Source organism: Ceratotherium simum, chromosome 9, assembly GCF_057802395.1.
Source record: "Ceratotherium simum simum isolate JZ-2026a chromosome 9, ASM5780239v1, whole genome shotgun sequence".
Taxonomy (NCBI): Eukaryota; Metazoa; Chordata; class Mammalia; order Perissodactyla; family Rhinocerotidae; genus Ceratotherium; species Ceratotherium simum.
The window spans coordinates 75,952,914-75,970,287 of record NC_141908.1 but is presented as its reverse complement, the minus strand read 5'-3'; the positions used below and the strand labels follow the sequence as shown (position 1 = coordinate 75,970,287).

General features: G+C 39.6%; 1 protein-coding gene across 1 annotated transcript; it reads right to left on the bottom strand.

Moving 5' to 3' along the window:
• Nucleotides 1–680: 680 nt before the first annotated feature.
• On the bottom strand, nucleotides 681–15,558 carry C9H2orf69 (chromosome 9 C2orf69 homolog). Its single transcript, XM_004426774.3, has 2 exons — nucleotides 15,126–15,558; nucleotides 681–1,827 (listed from the first exon to the last, which is right to left on the bottom strand). The coding sequence occupies exons 1-2, from the start codon at nucleotides 15,441–15,443 to the stop codon at nucleotides 1,000–1,002; spliced, it is 1,146 nt and encodes a 381-aa protein (XP_004426831.1). The 5' UTR covers nucleotides 15,444–15,558; the 3' UTR covers nucleotides 681–999.
• Between the last annotated feature and the right edge of the window lie 1,816 nt (nucleotides 15,559–17,374).

Below are 17,374 nucleotides of genomic sequence, written 5' to 3'. Positions count from 1 at the left end.
TCCCTTGTAACTTTTCTTATAGCAATATAATTTTGCATTTTGGCCAAAGAGAGCTGCTTTCTTTTGGCAGAGAAAATCATGCTTCTGGAGAAACACTGCTTTACATCTATAGAATCTGTCTCCTTTTCAGTAGAGCACTAACAAATAGAGTATTATATATTTATTTTACCTAAGCTGATCTCTCTCAAAAAAACCTGATATGATGAAAAGATTTTAAATCTGTAATATACTTTTATCCAGTATACATGTGTATTTTTATCCAATATACATAATTATGTTCAATTTAAAACAATTTTCCAAAAGAACTGGTTTTTGGCCAAGATTCAAGAAACTCCAAAATGTCTTTTCTAAAAGTTGTCAATTAAAAAGTAAGCCCCAGTGCTTAAGTGTAATGTTTTTAAAAATCAACTTTATGCTACTGCATGTTCTTGGATATTTGGAAACAAATATATTTTGATTCTCAAGAAAAAACACTTGGTGGCATATTAAAGAATGACTCCATGAATTTACAAAACAGAAAACGCAAGGTAGACTTATTCCAAAATGATGGAAAACATCAGTGTGACTTTGCTTTGTTTGAAGAGAAAGGGAGTATTTCCACTCAAAAGTTTTGAGTGCCAAAATAGCTAATTACTGTTATAGTGTCACCAAAATTAGTTTCAAACATTACTCAGAAAATAAACGATTTCTAACAATAATTTTAATTACCTTTTATAAGGACTATATCATAACCTTCATTCTTAAGGGTCTTATATCTCCTCATAGGATTATCACAAACCACCTTTTAGATTTAAAATGAACTAATTCTAACCCATTCCAAATTAAAAGCTGTTCACATTCACAAGCAAGAAATACTATTGCACATTACACTCATATTTTAGGAATGTGTGCTCCCCCCCAAAAAAAACACAATGCATCTATGAATTATGTCTCTATCTGAATTTATAACACTCAAAGTGCTTATGCTCTTCCAACAAGTACATTAATATTCTTGTAGTTTCAAAATACTTCATGAACCCTGAAGTGATTCTCTATGGAAGGAGCTTCCTTTGCAAAATGAATTTGGCTAGTTACCTGCATACCAAAATCTCCAAGTATCTGAACAAATTTCTTGTGCTCCTTTCCAATCCAAGATCTCATTGAATCACGTACTTGGTAAGGTGTTACATGGGTGTGAACAATAATCCCTGTTTGTGCAAATTCTTTCAAGACTTCTGGATAAGTAATCCAAGTATTGCTTCCTCCAGAATGACCACCATCCAGCCAGTACATTGTTCTTATGCTTTTGATAAAAGCATCTATGTTCTTGTCTTTCTTGGCTTCTTTCAATTCAAAAAGCAACTGATTCAAAACAACACAACCTTTACTGAATCCAATCAAAGTAAAAGATGCACCATTTAGTGATGGTGGATAAAAATTCAAGGCAGACTCATCAAATTTTTCACAGGTCCTCTCTTTTTCTCCCTGGCAACCATTAGTAGTATGAGAAGAACTGGATCTACAATTAGATGCTTTGGAGTCCTTATTCAAATCTTTCACATTCTTCTTTGATAGCAAAGTGTTCTGACTTAAGTTAAAAGCATTAACTAATAATGCATAAAGGTGCTTAAAAGCTCCAAAGTCAGTATTGTGTTCTGGAGCACCAAACATATTGCTTTTCACAAAATTGTCATAGCAGCTGAATTTGTGCAAATGCATTCGGGAACACTTTATCACCCAAATATAACTATTGGGGAATCGGTGGGCTAAAATGGTGGCAACGTTTTCTAGACTCCAGTTTTCCCACTGATAATTCTCAGGATGATGAGTCATAATTTCATGGTAATTCTGAAAGGTAAGAAAGATGAAACAAGTATTAAATACACATTTATAAAAAATTATTTCCACAAAATAGTTTCCCATTTTTATTTTGGAGAAAGTTCAGATGTTATAATGACCTATGGTTAATGTACTAGAAATGAAAACTATAAATCTGTCAGTATTTCCCAGTTGTAAGATTTTGAACAAATCACTTTTTCAGTTTAAGCTTCAAATCTATCATAAGACAGGGTTATAAGATGTAGCTAAATTGCAAAGTAGGAATTTAAAAAATAAAATACATTAGGATTATAGATATTTTTAATAAATTTTACTTAGTATACATACGGTTCCTAACACATTCGGTTCCTAACACATTATCTGAAAATAAAAATTTGGTTTATTAGACAGACTTTTTGACCAAAACAGAATTTTCAAGTATTTTCCTATTAAAGCTGCTATCATGAACCCCTCCCTCTCTGGATTACTCTAACCTGAATGCTATGTTTGATTTCAATTTTGGTATTACAAACTAAGCTGCAATGCACATTATAGACAAATCTTCTTATATATCTGTGATTATATCCTTAAAAATAAATTCCTAGATATGGAAAAACTAGGTCAAAGAATATAAATAATTTAAAGTTGATTATTAGACTACAATACTGTCTTCCAGAGAAGTATGTATCATTTTTCTGTTATCTTTGTTAAATTTCATAAGCACAGAATAACTTATTCTAATTTGGATTTATTGAAAATTGGAATGAAGTTGAAATTTTGTTCATATATTTATTAGCCATTTGGATTTCTACTTGTGCCTATTCATATCTTTTGCCCTTTTTAATTTGGGTCTTATTTATTTATAAGCATTCTATATATATTAATAACTTTTTGTTTAGGTTCTAAGACATGCATGTAAATTTTGTTTTCCTTTTAAGTGTTACTCATAATAGCTCTTTTAAAAAATGGAAATTTATTCAAATTTATTCATTTATTCTAGGAAATGTATTAGATATCTACTGATTGGGCATAGATCAGAACAGACTAAACCGCTGCCCTCATGGAGCTTACCTTCTAGTACAGAGATACACAATAAACAACTCCACAAGTAGACAGAGCAACACTGGCCAACAAATATAACAGGAGCCACACACAAAATTCTCTAGTAGCTACGTTAAAGTAAAGAGTTAACAGGTGAAATTATTTTTAATAATATATTTTATTGAGCCCAATATATCCAAAATATTATCATTTCAACATGTACCCAATGTTAACAAACTACTGAGAGATTATTACATTTCTTTTTCTAAGAATTTGAAATCCAGTGTATATTTTATACGTATAGCACATCTCAATTTGGATGCTAAATTTTCCTCAGAAATACTTGATCTGAATTTAGATTTCATAAAATGTACAGTTGAAAAAGTAGATTCACATACTCAAGTTGTTCAAATATACTTAAAAGTTTTCCAGGAACTGAATTGAGTATCAGTTTTTAGATTTAAATTTGAAGTTAAATACAATTAAAAATTTAGTTCCTTGATTAGACTAACAACATTTCAAGTGGTCAATAGCCACAAGTGGCTAGTGGCTGGACAACATAAAATGTTAGGCGGTGTTAAGTGCAATGGAGTATAATAAATAAAGCAGGAGAAAAGGAGTACAAGGTTCTGGAGAGGGTGGAAGATGATTATTTAAAACACAGGGTGGCCTCCAACAAGGGAAGAGTTGAGAAGGACCTGCAGGCACTGAGGGAGGGAGTCATGACATTTCAGGCAAAAGGAACTGCAAGTGCAACAGGCCCTGAAGTGGAAGCACTCTTGGCGTGACTAGAATCAGCAGTGAGGCCAGTGCCGCTCCAGTGGAGTGAACAAGCACAAGTGATCGCCCAGGAGGTCAGAGAGACTGCTGGGGAGGATGGGAGGTGCTGATCATGCCTTGTAAGACACGGTGGGGACTCTGGCTTCTGCTCTGATAGGGTTTGGAGCAGAGGGCTGATATAATCCATATTTTGAAAGGATTTCTCTGGTTCCTATGTGTGAAGGGGCAAGATTTGAAGTAGGGACACCAGCAGGCGGTTGCTGAAATATAATCTTGATGAAAGAAGGTGGCTTGAACCAGAGTGGTAGTAGAAGCAAAGGTGGTAAGAAGTGGTCAGATTCTGAATATATTTTGAAGGCCGAGTCAACAGCATTTGCTGATGGATTGGATAGAGGGTGTGAGAGAGAGAAATAAGAGTTGTGATTTTTCCTTACTTCTAACAGTCATATACTATATATATTGAACAGTTTTAAATGCACCTCTCTTTTGACCTAGTAATGTCACTTCTAGGAATTTATCTCAGTGATATACTTGCATAATGCATAAATAAGTATGTATAAGGATATTTATTTCTGCTTCCAAAGAATGAGGCAGCTCTGTGAGTACTCACATGGCTTATAAAGTAAGGGCTAAAAACCCCTGTATGCTATGCTATCATTTGTGTTTAAAAAAAAAAAAGTTTGCATCAGCATAGAAATAGAATGTCTCTGGAAGGACATATAAACAGTGGTAGCCTTGGGGAAGAAAAACGGGAGACTGGAGAGAATGAGATGAAAAGGAGACTTACTTTTCAATGTATAACCTTAAATAAACTGAGTTTTTAGCAATATGTACATTTTTCTATTTAAAAATTAAAACTAATAAAAGTAATACTCACCACAAAAATTTAGTCTATATACTAAGGTATAAGGAAGAGAGAAAAATCACCCATAAAAGCACCAATTAGAAATAATCACTATTAAAATGTTATTGTCTAGCAATCCAGTTTTCTTTAGTACACAAACATATACACAAGTAAATATATGAGGGCATCTTTACTTCTCCCTCAACAAGCTTACACATACAGTTTTCACTTAAAAATATATTATAGGCATGATTCCACATAAATAAATAAGATCTGCATCATAATTTTTAGACTTCCCATCAGAAAGATTAATACCAATTTATACTACCACTGGAATAATAAATAAATGACAAGCAATAGGATATATTGGAGTATATGAAGAAGCCATTTGGGTTAAAACTAATTTGGCCTGATCTTGTTTTTCCAAAAGGGCCTGAGGTGGCCTGTTGAGCATGCATTGTATATCTGCTTTAAATATTTACTAGGTCCCACAGACAAGAACAATGCCCTTAAAGATAAGGATTCCCACACATTGGCATTGCCTTAAGGATAAGCATCTCTCCCCAAATTTAGGATTAACTACTGACCTGCTGTGCTGACCCCGTGACTGCCCACCTTGAGACCACCGGGATCTGCTGTGTTCACCGAACTGCTGTGCTGGCAAAGCAATCTTATGACTATCGTAAAAGGGACATTCCTATTACATGTGATGCATGCTCTTTGGCGGTACATAACCACTCTGTACACCCCACTTCTTTGGAGTGCTCCCTTCCTTTGTGAAAGGACTCTCCTGGGCTATATGGTCCTCAGGGTTGGCTCATAATAAACTCACCTCAATTTTGATTTATAGATTGGTTATGGATTATTTGTGTCAACAGGAAGTATACAAGAGTGCTTATTTTCCCACATCTTTACCCACACTGGCTACTAGAATTAATATTTAAAAAATATTTGCTACTATGATAAAATGATGTCTTTTGATTTAATTTGCATGTGCTTTGATTCTAGTCATGGTGAATAGTTTTCTATGTTTACTGGCAATTTTCATTTTTTTCTTTTGTTAATTCTCTGTTCATGTCCTTAGATATTTTACCAAAAGGATGCTCAAGTCCTTCTTAACAGTTTCTATCTCATTAATATTGTTTGTCATATTAATAAATAAAAAATAAATAATAAATAAAAAATATTTATTCCCAGAAGGCTATCATTTAACTTTTTATGAATTCTGCTACTGCCTTCTGTACATCTAGATTTTTGAGAGATAAAATTATCACAGGAACTTAGACCTGAAAGGGCTCATCTAAATCCCTTTTATAGCTAAGGCAACCGAGGTCCTAGAAACTATACAGTTATTTATATGATATAGTTATTCAATGAGCCAAAATGAACTCAAGATTTTATGACTCAGTTTAGTTTCTACCACATAGGAGGTGGTAAATCTAAAAACTTGGTATTTTCTTTGATTAGCCCCAGATTACATGATCAGAGGGGGAAAATGCTCCTACTAAGGAACTATGTATACTAAAATGTAAAAAACAGGGTTGTTACTCTTGTGTCAAAGCCCAGATCTGAGAACAATGGATAAGTACACCCATATTCTAAGAAGAGACACCAGACATCCCCATAAGACTTGCTAACAGGTAGCAAAACCGGTTCTGCAACCCAGGCTACTGCCTATGGCCAATCTACATAAAAGGCCAGAGACTGTGGGAAGAGAGGGCTTTCTTTTGAGAGAGTTTTCATCCCAGTTGGGAATGCAATGCACTTATTCTCCTTGAAAGGAGGCAGGGCTAGGGGTCATGCTTCTTCTCATCCCCAGGGAAGCAGGTGGCAAGAGAATCTCTTGGAGAGATTAAGGGGTGCTTACTCCACAGGCTGATGCTTGCTGACCTGCCAAATTTATAGGCCCACCCCATACTGCTACTGAAGCAAAGGTACAAAGGATTTTTAGGAAAACTTAACATGTGTCTCTAAGAGTTGGGAGACATTCATGACAAAGATTTAAGCTAGGTGGACTACTCTTACAGTAGAATGAGGAGAGCTATATATGGTACAAGCTGAACTTCCAACAAAAAGGGGGCAAGGGAGTGTCTTTGCTGAGCATAAACTAGTGTGGGAGATCAAGATTTGGCCACCCTGAAATATATCTCTTTACCTTGATTGTTTTCTCTGAGGGACATTTGACCTAACTATGCCTAAAGACCCCCACTAACTGCCTAAAGAATGTGACATGGTGGCTCCTTCCTGGAACAGATCTTCTCTCATGATGGCTGTAATGATAATGTAAAATAGATGTTACAATTGGAGGGGCACCAAGCCCCTTTTATCAAAAAACTCTCTCTCTCTCTGACCACATTATCTATAGATGACCCTAAAAAGAATTGTCTTCTTGCCCTCTGAAGTCCCAGACCACTACTCACCCCCAACACCTTCCTCGCCTTTAGCTACGATACCTAAGCAAGCAGCTTAGATAGAGGGACGAGTTGCTCATTTCTGAGTTTCTCCCATGTATACATGTTATTAAACTTGGTATTCTTTTCTCCTGCTAACCTGTCTTGTTGATTGTTTGGCCAGCCATAAGAACCTTAAGGGAAAGGGCAGAGGGGGATTCTCCCTCTCTCCCTACAGTTTTGGCGCTGTGAGCAGAATCCCCACTGGCTGGCAAGGTGCCTTCTCTGGCTAGAAGAACTGCCTTCTCCCTGGACTACTGCAGATGATGAGTTACGGGAACGCCTGATGAAAGCTGGCAAAAGGTAAGACTTCTTACCACGTCAGCCTCCCAGAATCTCTGCGGACTCCGGTGGAAGGAAGTGGTGAGAATTTTTTTCTCTTTCTAAATTTAGATTGGCAGGAGAAAATATTTGGGAAACTAGTTTTTTGTGCTTTTAGTGACTCTGGTAAATTTGGTAGAGTACTCTTGGTTTTGATCTTGATCCCTTTTCCTCCCAGAGATGGTTTCCGTTTTTCTCTTTTGTCTGTGTCTTTTGTGTCGTGTGTCCTAAGAAGGAAATACCATAGGGTAGGACACAGGCATAGGCCCTATAAGCCTGCTGTCCGGGCCAGCCCCACAGACTGGTGAGTTTGCGGGTCTCACCAGACCGGTGTCTATTTAGACAAACTTTGCTGTGGGTTAATATGCACATGAGGTGAAGGCCATTGCCAAGGGCATCTTGGAAGCCAAAAAAAATGCCACAAATTTGGTGGGCACGGGTCGAGCAGTTAAGAGCCATCAGGGCGCTCGCCACTTTCAGAAGACTCCCGTGACAGGATAAGTTGGGTCACGGAACGGGGTAGATGACACAGGTCCCCTGCCAACTGCAAGAAAATGTCCGTGCAACGACGAGGTATTCTGTAAAGGATTTTTGGACTGTTAATGCTCTGTTTGCTTTGAGTTTTTATATTTTTGACAAGCTCCCCAAAATTCATATCTTAAATAAAGTCTTTTTTTCTTTGAGAATTTTCAAAGGGCCCTGGAACTTCTCAAAGAAATTTGCTCTCTTCCTATAAGGAGAAAGATACTAAACTTATTAGGCTTATTCAGTATGTTAAATTACATGGACAGCATTGTCAGACGAGTGATGATAAGTCTGCTTAGGTGGTATTATGTGGGTAAATGTTATTGACATAGGTGTTTTAAAATTGTATAACATTACTGAAATTCTGATCTGTCCTGGTTATCAGTCATAATTCTGGTTATTATTTTAACGTGTTGTATGTCACAAAATTAACCAAATTTCTTTGTCAATTGCCATTTTTGAGGTCTTGTTTACAGACTTATTTCTTGGCTCTAATGCTTTTGCAAAATGTTTCAACTTCAAAAAAATTCATAGAAAGGACTCTGACATTTACACTGGAACACAAGTTTCTGACAAACTTTCTGATCATAAAACTGAACTTGGTAAAAAATTACAGAAATCCGATGGAGAGACTGATAACTTCATGAAGCTGCTAACAAAAAGAGTGGGATCAAGAATGGATTACACAGGACTGAATGAACTGATAAGGATGATTATAATTTTTATGATTTTTCATTTGAAGTATTGCTGAATTTTTAATGTTTTGTTTTTTCAGATTTAAGGAAAATTTTTTCTCTTTTCTCCTGAGCTAGCTATGACTTATAACAATTTGGTAAATGATACTTTTGTAAGTAAAATTGAAATAATTATCTTTTTCTCTCTATCTGATCCCTTGAATTTGGAAACTCTTAGTAAGTGAGTATTGTTGTTTTCATGGTAATATAGTTATTTGCGTAAGTTCAATAAGAATCTGTTCTCCTTATAACAGAACACAAATGGAAACACTGGTTAAATTACCAAGGCTGTGACTGGAAGATCATATTTGCAATATAGCCATACAGCTTTTGAGGTATGAAGACTGGACTTTATGGAATAAAGCCACATGGAAATATTGGCCTGGTACCTTATGTTCCAAGCAGCACTTACCAGGATAAGTCAAGAATGTCACTTATCTGGCAGGTACAAGGAACCTCGAAATATTTGGGGGGAACCTCAGAAGAGAGGAATTCACCCGAATCTGTAGGTATTACAGGCGAAGTTGGATGACAAAATCCTTGGCTTGGCTTTCCTGGCCTCGAGAGGCCTTTAAAGTTCAATCTGAGATTCCTTATAAAAAGTTCCAGCAAAGCAGATTTAAAAGAGCCTATGTGATCAATTGCTATTCTTGCTGTACTTATGTAAATAATTGGGCCAACTTTATTGGAACTAGACTTATTTCACAAACTAGTTAGTTTTAATTTGGCTATCTTTGATAAAAATGAGGGTGATTTTAGAGAGAAAAATTATATTTCAGTAAAAACTATAGTATACATTTACGGATATTAGATCCTAGTTTTGTTAATTGTCTTTTGAGGTTTTTGTTTTATATCTGTTTACTGGACTGGATCCTGATTTCTTCTAGTCTCCTAAAATATCTGGCTACAGATCTCCAAACTAATGTTTTTCATTTTTTCCATCATTTTCATTTGGAATCACTGAGAACTAAACCTGCCCTTTATCCTGAAGCCTTACAAACTGAAGCCAATGGACTTGATATAAACTTAAGAGATTACATGATGACATCATCAGAGACATTTTAAACTGCAAAAGATGCTTTGACGCTGACATCTAAAAATCTTAACTGGCTGTCCTCTAAACTCAGAAACTGCTTTACAACTTGCTCCAACCATTAACCTTGTTTTTCTTTTGTTTACATAGAAATGCTTCTATTAAATACTTGATTGCTTGCTTCCACAATAAAGGCGTAACCTTGAGAGCCCACCTGCATCACCACCTTCTAAAATGAACTTAATTGAACTGATCTATTATCAGGACTAAGAAATGTGTTCAGTGAGATGAAACAATCTACCAACTCAGCTTCTGGACTATGAAACTTCTTAAAGTTTCAAAAGGACAGTGAAACTTTTAGTTTCAAAGGCGGGACTGTGGGAGATCAAGATTTGGCCACCCTGAAATATATCTCTTTACCTTGATTGTTTTCTCTGAGGACATCTGACCTCCCCCACTAACTGCCTAAAGAATTTGACATGGTAGCTCCTTCCTGGAACAGATCTTCTCTCATGATGGCTGTAATGATAACGTAAAATAGATGTTACAATGGGAGGGGCACCAAGCCCCTTTTATCAAAAAACTCTATCTCTCCCTGACCACATTATCTATAGATGACCCTAAAAAGAATTGTCTTCTTGCCCTCTGAAGTCCCAGACAACTACCCACCCCCAACACCTTCCTCGCCTTTAGCTACAATACTTAAGCAAGCAGCTTAGACAGAGGGATGAGTTGCTCATTTCTGAGTTTCTCCCATGTATACATGTTATTAAACTTGGTATTCTTTTCTCCTGCTAACCTGTCTTGTTGATTATTTGGCCAGCCATAAGAACCTTAAGGGAAAGGGCAGAGGGGGATTCTCCCTCTCTCCCTACACTAGACATCCCATGTAAGAAAGCTAGAAGGAAAATAACAGGAACCAGCCTAAGAAGGCTGCCTGACAGAGCACAGGAAGCCCCAGGGTACATGACCAGGTGCAAAATAATAGAAAATATACACACACACACACACACACACGTTCCTGCCTCTGGTTCCTGGCACAGAGCTCCTAAAATCCTTGGAATTTTCCTGGGTGAGGACTGTCTTTTGTTCTAATGAGGTGATTCTTGGTGGGCTCCTGAATAGAGACTGGTCACAGAAAGACCAAGACATGATTAGAAGTTTGGAACTTTCAGCCCCACTCTCCATTCTCCAGAGAGGGGCTGGAAATTGAGTTAATGACTGATCATGTCGACGCAATGAAGCCTCCATAAAAACTCCAAAGTACGAGTGGGTAGCCTCTGGGTTGGTGAACACATAGAGGTGCCAGGAGAGTGGTGCACTCAGAGAGGGCGTGGAAGCTCCGCGCTCCTTCCCACATACCTTGCCCTATGCATCTCTTCCATCTGGATGTTCATCTGTATCCTTTATCCTATCCTTCCATGATAAATGGATAAACAGTAAGGAAAGTGTTTTCCTAAATTCTGTGAGCCGTCCAAGCAGATGAACTGAACCTAAGGAGAGGGTCGTGGGAAGCCCAATTTACAGCTGTACAGGTGACAACCCAGGACTTGAGATTGGCATCTGAAGTGGGGGAAGGGCAGTGTGCGGGACTGAGCCCTTAACTTGTGGGATCTGACACTAACTCCAGGTAGATAGTGTCAGAATTGAATCGAATTATAGGACACCCAGCTGATATTGCAGAGAATTGCTTGGTGTGGGGAAAACCCCCACACATCTTGTGTCAGAAGTGTTCTGAGTGTGGCAGCAGTGTGAGCAGTAAAGGAGAGACACAGAGGAGAAGTGAGTCTTTTCCTACTCACCAGGACATACACTTAGGACAGGAGCATCCATCTATCCTAGCATTTAGGAAAGCAAACATTTTTAAAAGCTAAAATTGGAAATGACTCAAATGTTCATGAACTGCTGAATGGGTAAACAAATTGTACATCACATACACAGAAAACTACTTGGCAATAAAAAAGGAATAAACTACTGATACAAGCAATAGTAAGAATGAATTTCAAAAGCATTATGCTGAGTGAAAGAAGCCAGACACAAGACTACATACTATATGATTCCTAATGAATATCTAGAAAAGGCAAAACTATACTGAAAGTAAGCAGATCAGTAGTGGCCTGGGGCTGAGATAAGAGACTGACCAAAGTGGGGCACAAGGGTACTCTTTAGGGTGATGGAGATGTTGTATAACATGATTGTGGTGGTGATGAAGTAATTGTAACATTTGTCAAAATTCATCAAATTGTAAGCGTATGCTTCAAAAAAACAGAGATATGTATAACTTGATATCTTGAGGCTTTAAAAAGCAAGATAACTCAAGAAAATTGAAAAGCACCTACTTAAAAGAATCCTGATCCCCCTCCAAAATCATTACCGATAAGAAAAACATCAAGAGGTACATAAGGAAATATGAATTACTGTGGCCTCAGCTTTCCTGTAATTCAAATGATGACAGGGCAAGTACAGAATAATAAAGGACATACAACAAAAGATGACTGCAAGAGAAACATCAAGAAAGTAATGGTAATTAGGATTTAAAATTACATGAACAATCAGATCCAATTAATACCAAATAACGAATGTATGTTAAGATAAGGTGAAGCTTCTAATGGTACCCTACCAAAGTTCTGTTTGGCCCTATTCTGTTCAATATTTATCCAAATTAAGAATGAAGGTACAGAAAGAATGCTTATTTAACCTATATATGATACAAAACCAAAATAAGTGTTCTAAAAGGATCAATACACTAAAAAGATGAACTGTATCTAACAGGGTAAATTTCATAAGGATAAACATTAGGCTCAAAAGAATCAAGTGCAAAGATATGGATCAGAAAATCTGAGCCTAAAAGCATTTCATATAATAATAGCCAAGACTTATCAAGCACTTGATGCACTGGTCAGAGCAACTTACATATATTCATTCATTCAACAAGTTATCTACCGAACACCAACTACATGCCAGTCACTAAGCATCACAGATATACCAGCGAAGAAACAGACATGAAGCTTACATTGCAGTGGTGGAAGACAGACAAAAACCAAAATGAATAACTAATAAAGTAAATGAAATGGATAAAATAAAGCAGAAAAGTTACGGGGATCCTGTGCATATGTATGATTATTAAATAGGTAAGAAATAGGATGCCTTCACTGTGATGGCAACATTTGAGCAAAGACTTGAAATAGGTGAGGTAATGAATCCTACAGATACCTGCAGGAAGATTGTTCCAGGCCGTATGTGCAAAGCTTTTGAGGTGAAGTGTGCCTACCATGGGCAATATGAAGAAGGCTAGTGTGGCTGGAGCAGAGTAAAACAGAAAAAGGAGACAGTCAGAAAAGCAACAGGGTGAAAAAAGATAAAGATAGTGAAGGGCCTTGCAGGCCATCAAGGAGTCTCTGGCTTTTACTCAGAGTAACGTGGGAAGCCATTGGAGATTTCTGAGCAGAGGTATGGCCTGATGTGACTTACACTTTAAAATGACTATTCTGATCACTTCTAGATACATTTAGAAAGTGAAGCCACTTTATTTGTTGATGGATTAAGATATGAGGTGTGAAAGAGAGGACTAAAGGATTAACTTCAAGATTTCTAACTTGACCAACGAAAAAAGGAAGAGCTTCTACTAACTGAGATGAAGAAGACTGCAGGAAGAACAGATTTAGCGGCTAAGATGCAGATATTTTAGTTTTGAATTGTCTATTAAATATCCAAAAGGAAATATGGTGCATGTAATTGGTAAGTCTAAAGTTCTGGAATATGTCTAGGCTAGATACACAAATGTTGAAAGTTGTCAGAGTACAGGTAGTGTGTAAAGCCACAAGACTAAAAGAGATCACCAAAAGAGTAAAGGGAGACAGAGGATAAGTCCAAGATCTGAGCACTAGGGTACTCCAATAATTAAAAAGGTCACCAGAAAGACGAGAAGAAACTGTAACTCTCTGGGTATTCACATATTTAATCCTCACTGATATAAGTTATTATTCCTATTTTATAGTTGAGGTAGCTGCAATTGGCCAGAGATGTCATAGCTAAAAAATGCAGAATCAGGGTTCAAACCTAGGAAATCTGGCCTCAACGCCTTCTGATGCAATATCCTCCATTTCTTCTCTACAAGACATGGGTTTTTAGAGCACTTCATACTCTGCATAAATCAACAGTATATATTACTGTCGAAAAAGCTAATGGAATCTCAGGCTACATAAAGAAATGGATGATGTCAAAACAAAAGGAGGTATTACTCTAACTGTATTTAGCACCTTTTAGACCTCATCTGAAGACCTGTACTATATTCTGCCTGGCACACTTTAAATACATGTAGTAGGTGCTCAACAAAGGTTAGTTATCATTACTATCATTATCACAGATGCACACACAGTAGCTGGTCCACAAATCTCTGGAAGTCGCTGTCAGCAATGTCATGCTGTTTTCCCAAACGGAGCAAAAGGGCACCGATTGAGTAAATTAAGTTTCTTCTCTTAAATCTAAATATTAGTTTTTCCATAGCTTTTACTGGCAGTCAGCTAGACCAGTCAACCATCTTGAGGGCAGGAGAAAAAACTACATATATCTTAATCATCATTTGACTTAGGGCACAAGGCTTGTAAGTATATCATTTTAAAGCATCAATTTTAAAAACAATAAACTAATACTGTTTCATGGTATAAGAAATACATCTAGCCATATTCTAGCTGTACCTGTCTACACCAGCACTATCCAACAGAACTTTCTGTATTGATGGGAAGCTTCAGTGGAAACGCTCTGTATTTGCGCTGTCCATTACAGCACACACAAACCTTAGATGCCGCCGAGCACTTGAAATGCAGCTAGTGCGACTGAGGAACTGGATTTTTAATTCTATTTAAGTTAATTTAAATAGCCACATATAGCTAATGGCTACCGTATTAGACCACGCAGTTCTTGATTAAGATCTAGATTAAGACCCAGCTTTCCAGGACCAGAATCCACGGATATTTGCCTGCAGCTATAAAATTAATAATAAAGATAAAATCACATACAAAAACAAAAGTACAGAATTTGGGGGAGCATCAAAATATTGGCAGGCTTAGCAATGACTGTCCCTTTTCTTCCACTCACCCTCCCTTTTTTAGGGTTACTGAGTCTCATACCCTTGCAGTGGTCTTTTGTTTACTTGTTTGCTTTTTAATTACTGCCAGCGTTTTGGGAACATTACGTGCTAAGTTAATTTAACAGTTATCTGTCTGTCTCCTGCCCAACACAAACACACACACACACACACACACACTCCTCCGGGAACCCAAGCTAGAGAACGAATATACATTGTGTGTTTCGTTCCTTCTGTCTCAAATCCCACTCCCCCGAAGCCTGGACTGACAGCTGGTCTTTGGAGGCGTGACCCTCCAAGGACACCTTTCCCGCGGGGCTCCTCGAGGAGGGGCTCAGGGGTGTGGAAGGGCGGTTGGAGATTCCGTGGAGAAACGGAAGAGCCACCCCCGGGAGCCCATGTGTGGGTGTGTTCAGGCGAGGCAAGGACCCGGGCACAGCCACGAGGGCAGGATCCGGGGGATCCGCATACGCACAAGAGGAAGGAACAGGTGCCCAGGCAGGCCCCAGGTTACCTGCACATCCCCGGGGAAATAGAGAACGTGATGCTGGGGCGGCGGCTGCCGCTCCTCCCGCCGCTCCGGTCCCTCCCCCGCCGCCGCCGCCGCCGCCAGCAGGAGCAACTCGTTGCTGCGCTGCGGGTCGGCTCCCGGCACCGTGGGCAGCTGCAGGCACGGCGGCCGGCGCCCCTCGGCCGAGGCGGCGCATCGCGCACCGCTGCTGCCGCCCAGGTTCATGGCTGCGGCCTGAGAGCGGGACGCGGCGGCGCCGATTCCGAGCTGCGGCAGCAGGAGCAACAGCGGCGGCGACCGCAGGAGCCTGAACCCCCACATGGGTCGCCGCCGCCAGAACGGTTCCGAGGGGTGGGGAGGTCCTGAGGGAGGGACTTCGGCCCGGCGGCCAACGGTCGGTGGGAGCGGCCGGGCGGGACTCGGTGCAGGGGCGACGGCGGCGTCAGAGGCCGACGTCCGCGCGCAGCGTGCGTAACGGAGGAGGGGTGTGCGCCCGGAGACGGCGCTGGGGGGGCGTGGCCCGAGGAAGGACGTTTGTGATTGGTGGGTTCTGCTGCGGCGGGAAGTTCGAACGGAAGTCTGGGAAAGAGCAGGAGAGAGAAAGAAAAGAGAATAAAGGAACCAAGAGCTCAGAACCAGCGGCCCGGCAGTTGTGGCGCATGCGCAGCAGCAAGGGTGGCCTGAAGGTCGCAGTCCAGTAATCTAGCAGAGAGTTTTTGTTTGTTTGTTTGTTTTTGTGAGGAAGATCAGCCCTGAGCTAACATCCATGCCAATCCTCCTCTTTTTGCTGAGGAAGACCAGCCCTAAGCTAACATCTATTGCCAATCCTCCTTTTTTTCCCTTTTTCTCCCCAAAGCCCCAGTAGATAGTTGTACGTCATAGTTGCACATCCTTCTAGTTGCTGTATGTGGGACGTGGCCTCAGCATGGCCGGACAAGCCGCCCCTCGGTGCGGCGCCCGGGATCCCAACCCGGGCCGCCAGTAGCGGAGACTGCGTACTTAACCGCTAAGCCGCTGGCCGCCCGGGCAGAGAGTTTTGAGTATACCATGCTCCCGTGTCGGTAGGCTCACCTTTCAGGTGAGGTTTGTCTCCTCCTTCTAGCCTTAAAAGGGACACAGTCCCAAAGATATAAATAGAGTAATTCTGTCCTGTAGAGAAATCTGTGGGGAGTCTTCTACATGCCCAGGCTGAAGGGAATCTCCTTCTTCTCATACCCTCAAGTTTCCTTTGTAGATGTAGGAAGATTTCTAGGGTCATGGGGAATTTATGGTTAGGTCTGAAGTCTAATGCATCTCTGATTGGTAGCGGAGCAGGGCACATGGACAGGGACAGGAAAAACGGGAGCGAAGCGTTAGTTGTCGCACATTTGCTGTCGGTGGTGTTTGCAGCCAACAGGATTTGCTGTTTTAGGGTTTTCAAACACCAGTTTGAACAGTAGGAAAGTCATGGGTGTCCAACAACCATCCGTGGCCGGTTGTGTAAGAATAAGATTGGCCAAATGTATGCTAAAGACCGGGAACGCGGGGGGAGGTCCAGGATTCTAAACTCAAATTGCTTCAGTTGTGCGAAGACTTGCAAGGTGTTCTTGTGGGAGAATCTTGTAGGAGAGAATATTAGTGAGAATTATAAAAATTATGGCCAACATTGATTGACACCTTACTCTAGGCCAAGAATCCAACTAAGCACTTCATGTATTAACTGTTCCGAGTCTACATATGTGTGTGTTTAAGCACACACACTGTTTTCTTTCTCTGCATATCAAATATTAACAAATAGCCTTAAATTAAGAACACAAATGAGCATGGCCCCATGGCTTAGCGGTTAAGTGCACGCGCTCCACTGCTGGCAGCCGGGGTTTGTATCCCCGGCGTGCACCGACGCACTGCTTCTCCGGACATGCTGAGGCCGCATCCCACATACAGCAACTAGAAGGACGTGCAGCTATGACATACAACTATCTACTGGGGCTTTGGGGGGGGAGGGAGGAACAGAAATGAGCAAATGATGAAATATAATTTTCTTGTATATACTTATATGTTTTTAGTGACTTCATAGAGGTATAATATGCTAACCTACTCTGGTCTAAATTGTTAGGTTCCATCTGACATCATACTAGTGTAACCAATCAAAAATTATTATTACTAAGTAGATCTGCTGCTTTCTAAAAATAACTGGTTACAAAGAAGCAGAAGCTAATTATATAATAATGAATCTATAACCATATTGAGGCAACCAGCCTTCACTCTATTTT

What these genes read in the sequence shown, in the direction of transcription:
- C9H2orf69 (XM_004426774.3), bottom strand. Translation starts at nt 15,443, where the DNA reads ATGTGGGGGTTCAGGCTCCTGCGGTCGCCGCCGCTGTTGCTCCTGCTG. An exon ending in ATTTCCCCGGGGATGTGCAG is followed by an intron (nt 1,828 to 15,125) that starts GTAACCTGGGGC and finishes CTTACCTTTCAG; the next exon opens with AATTACCATGAAATTATGAC.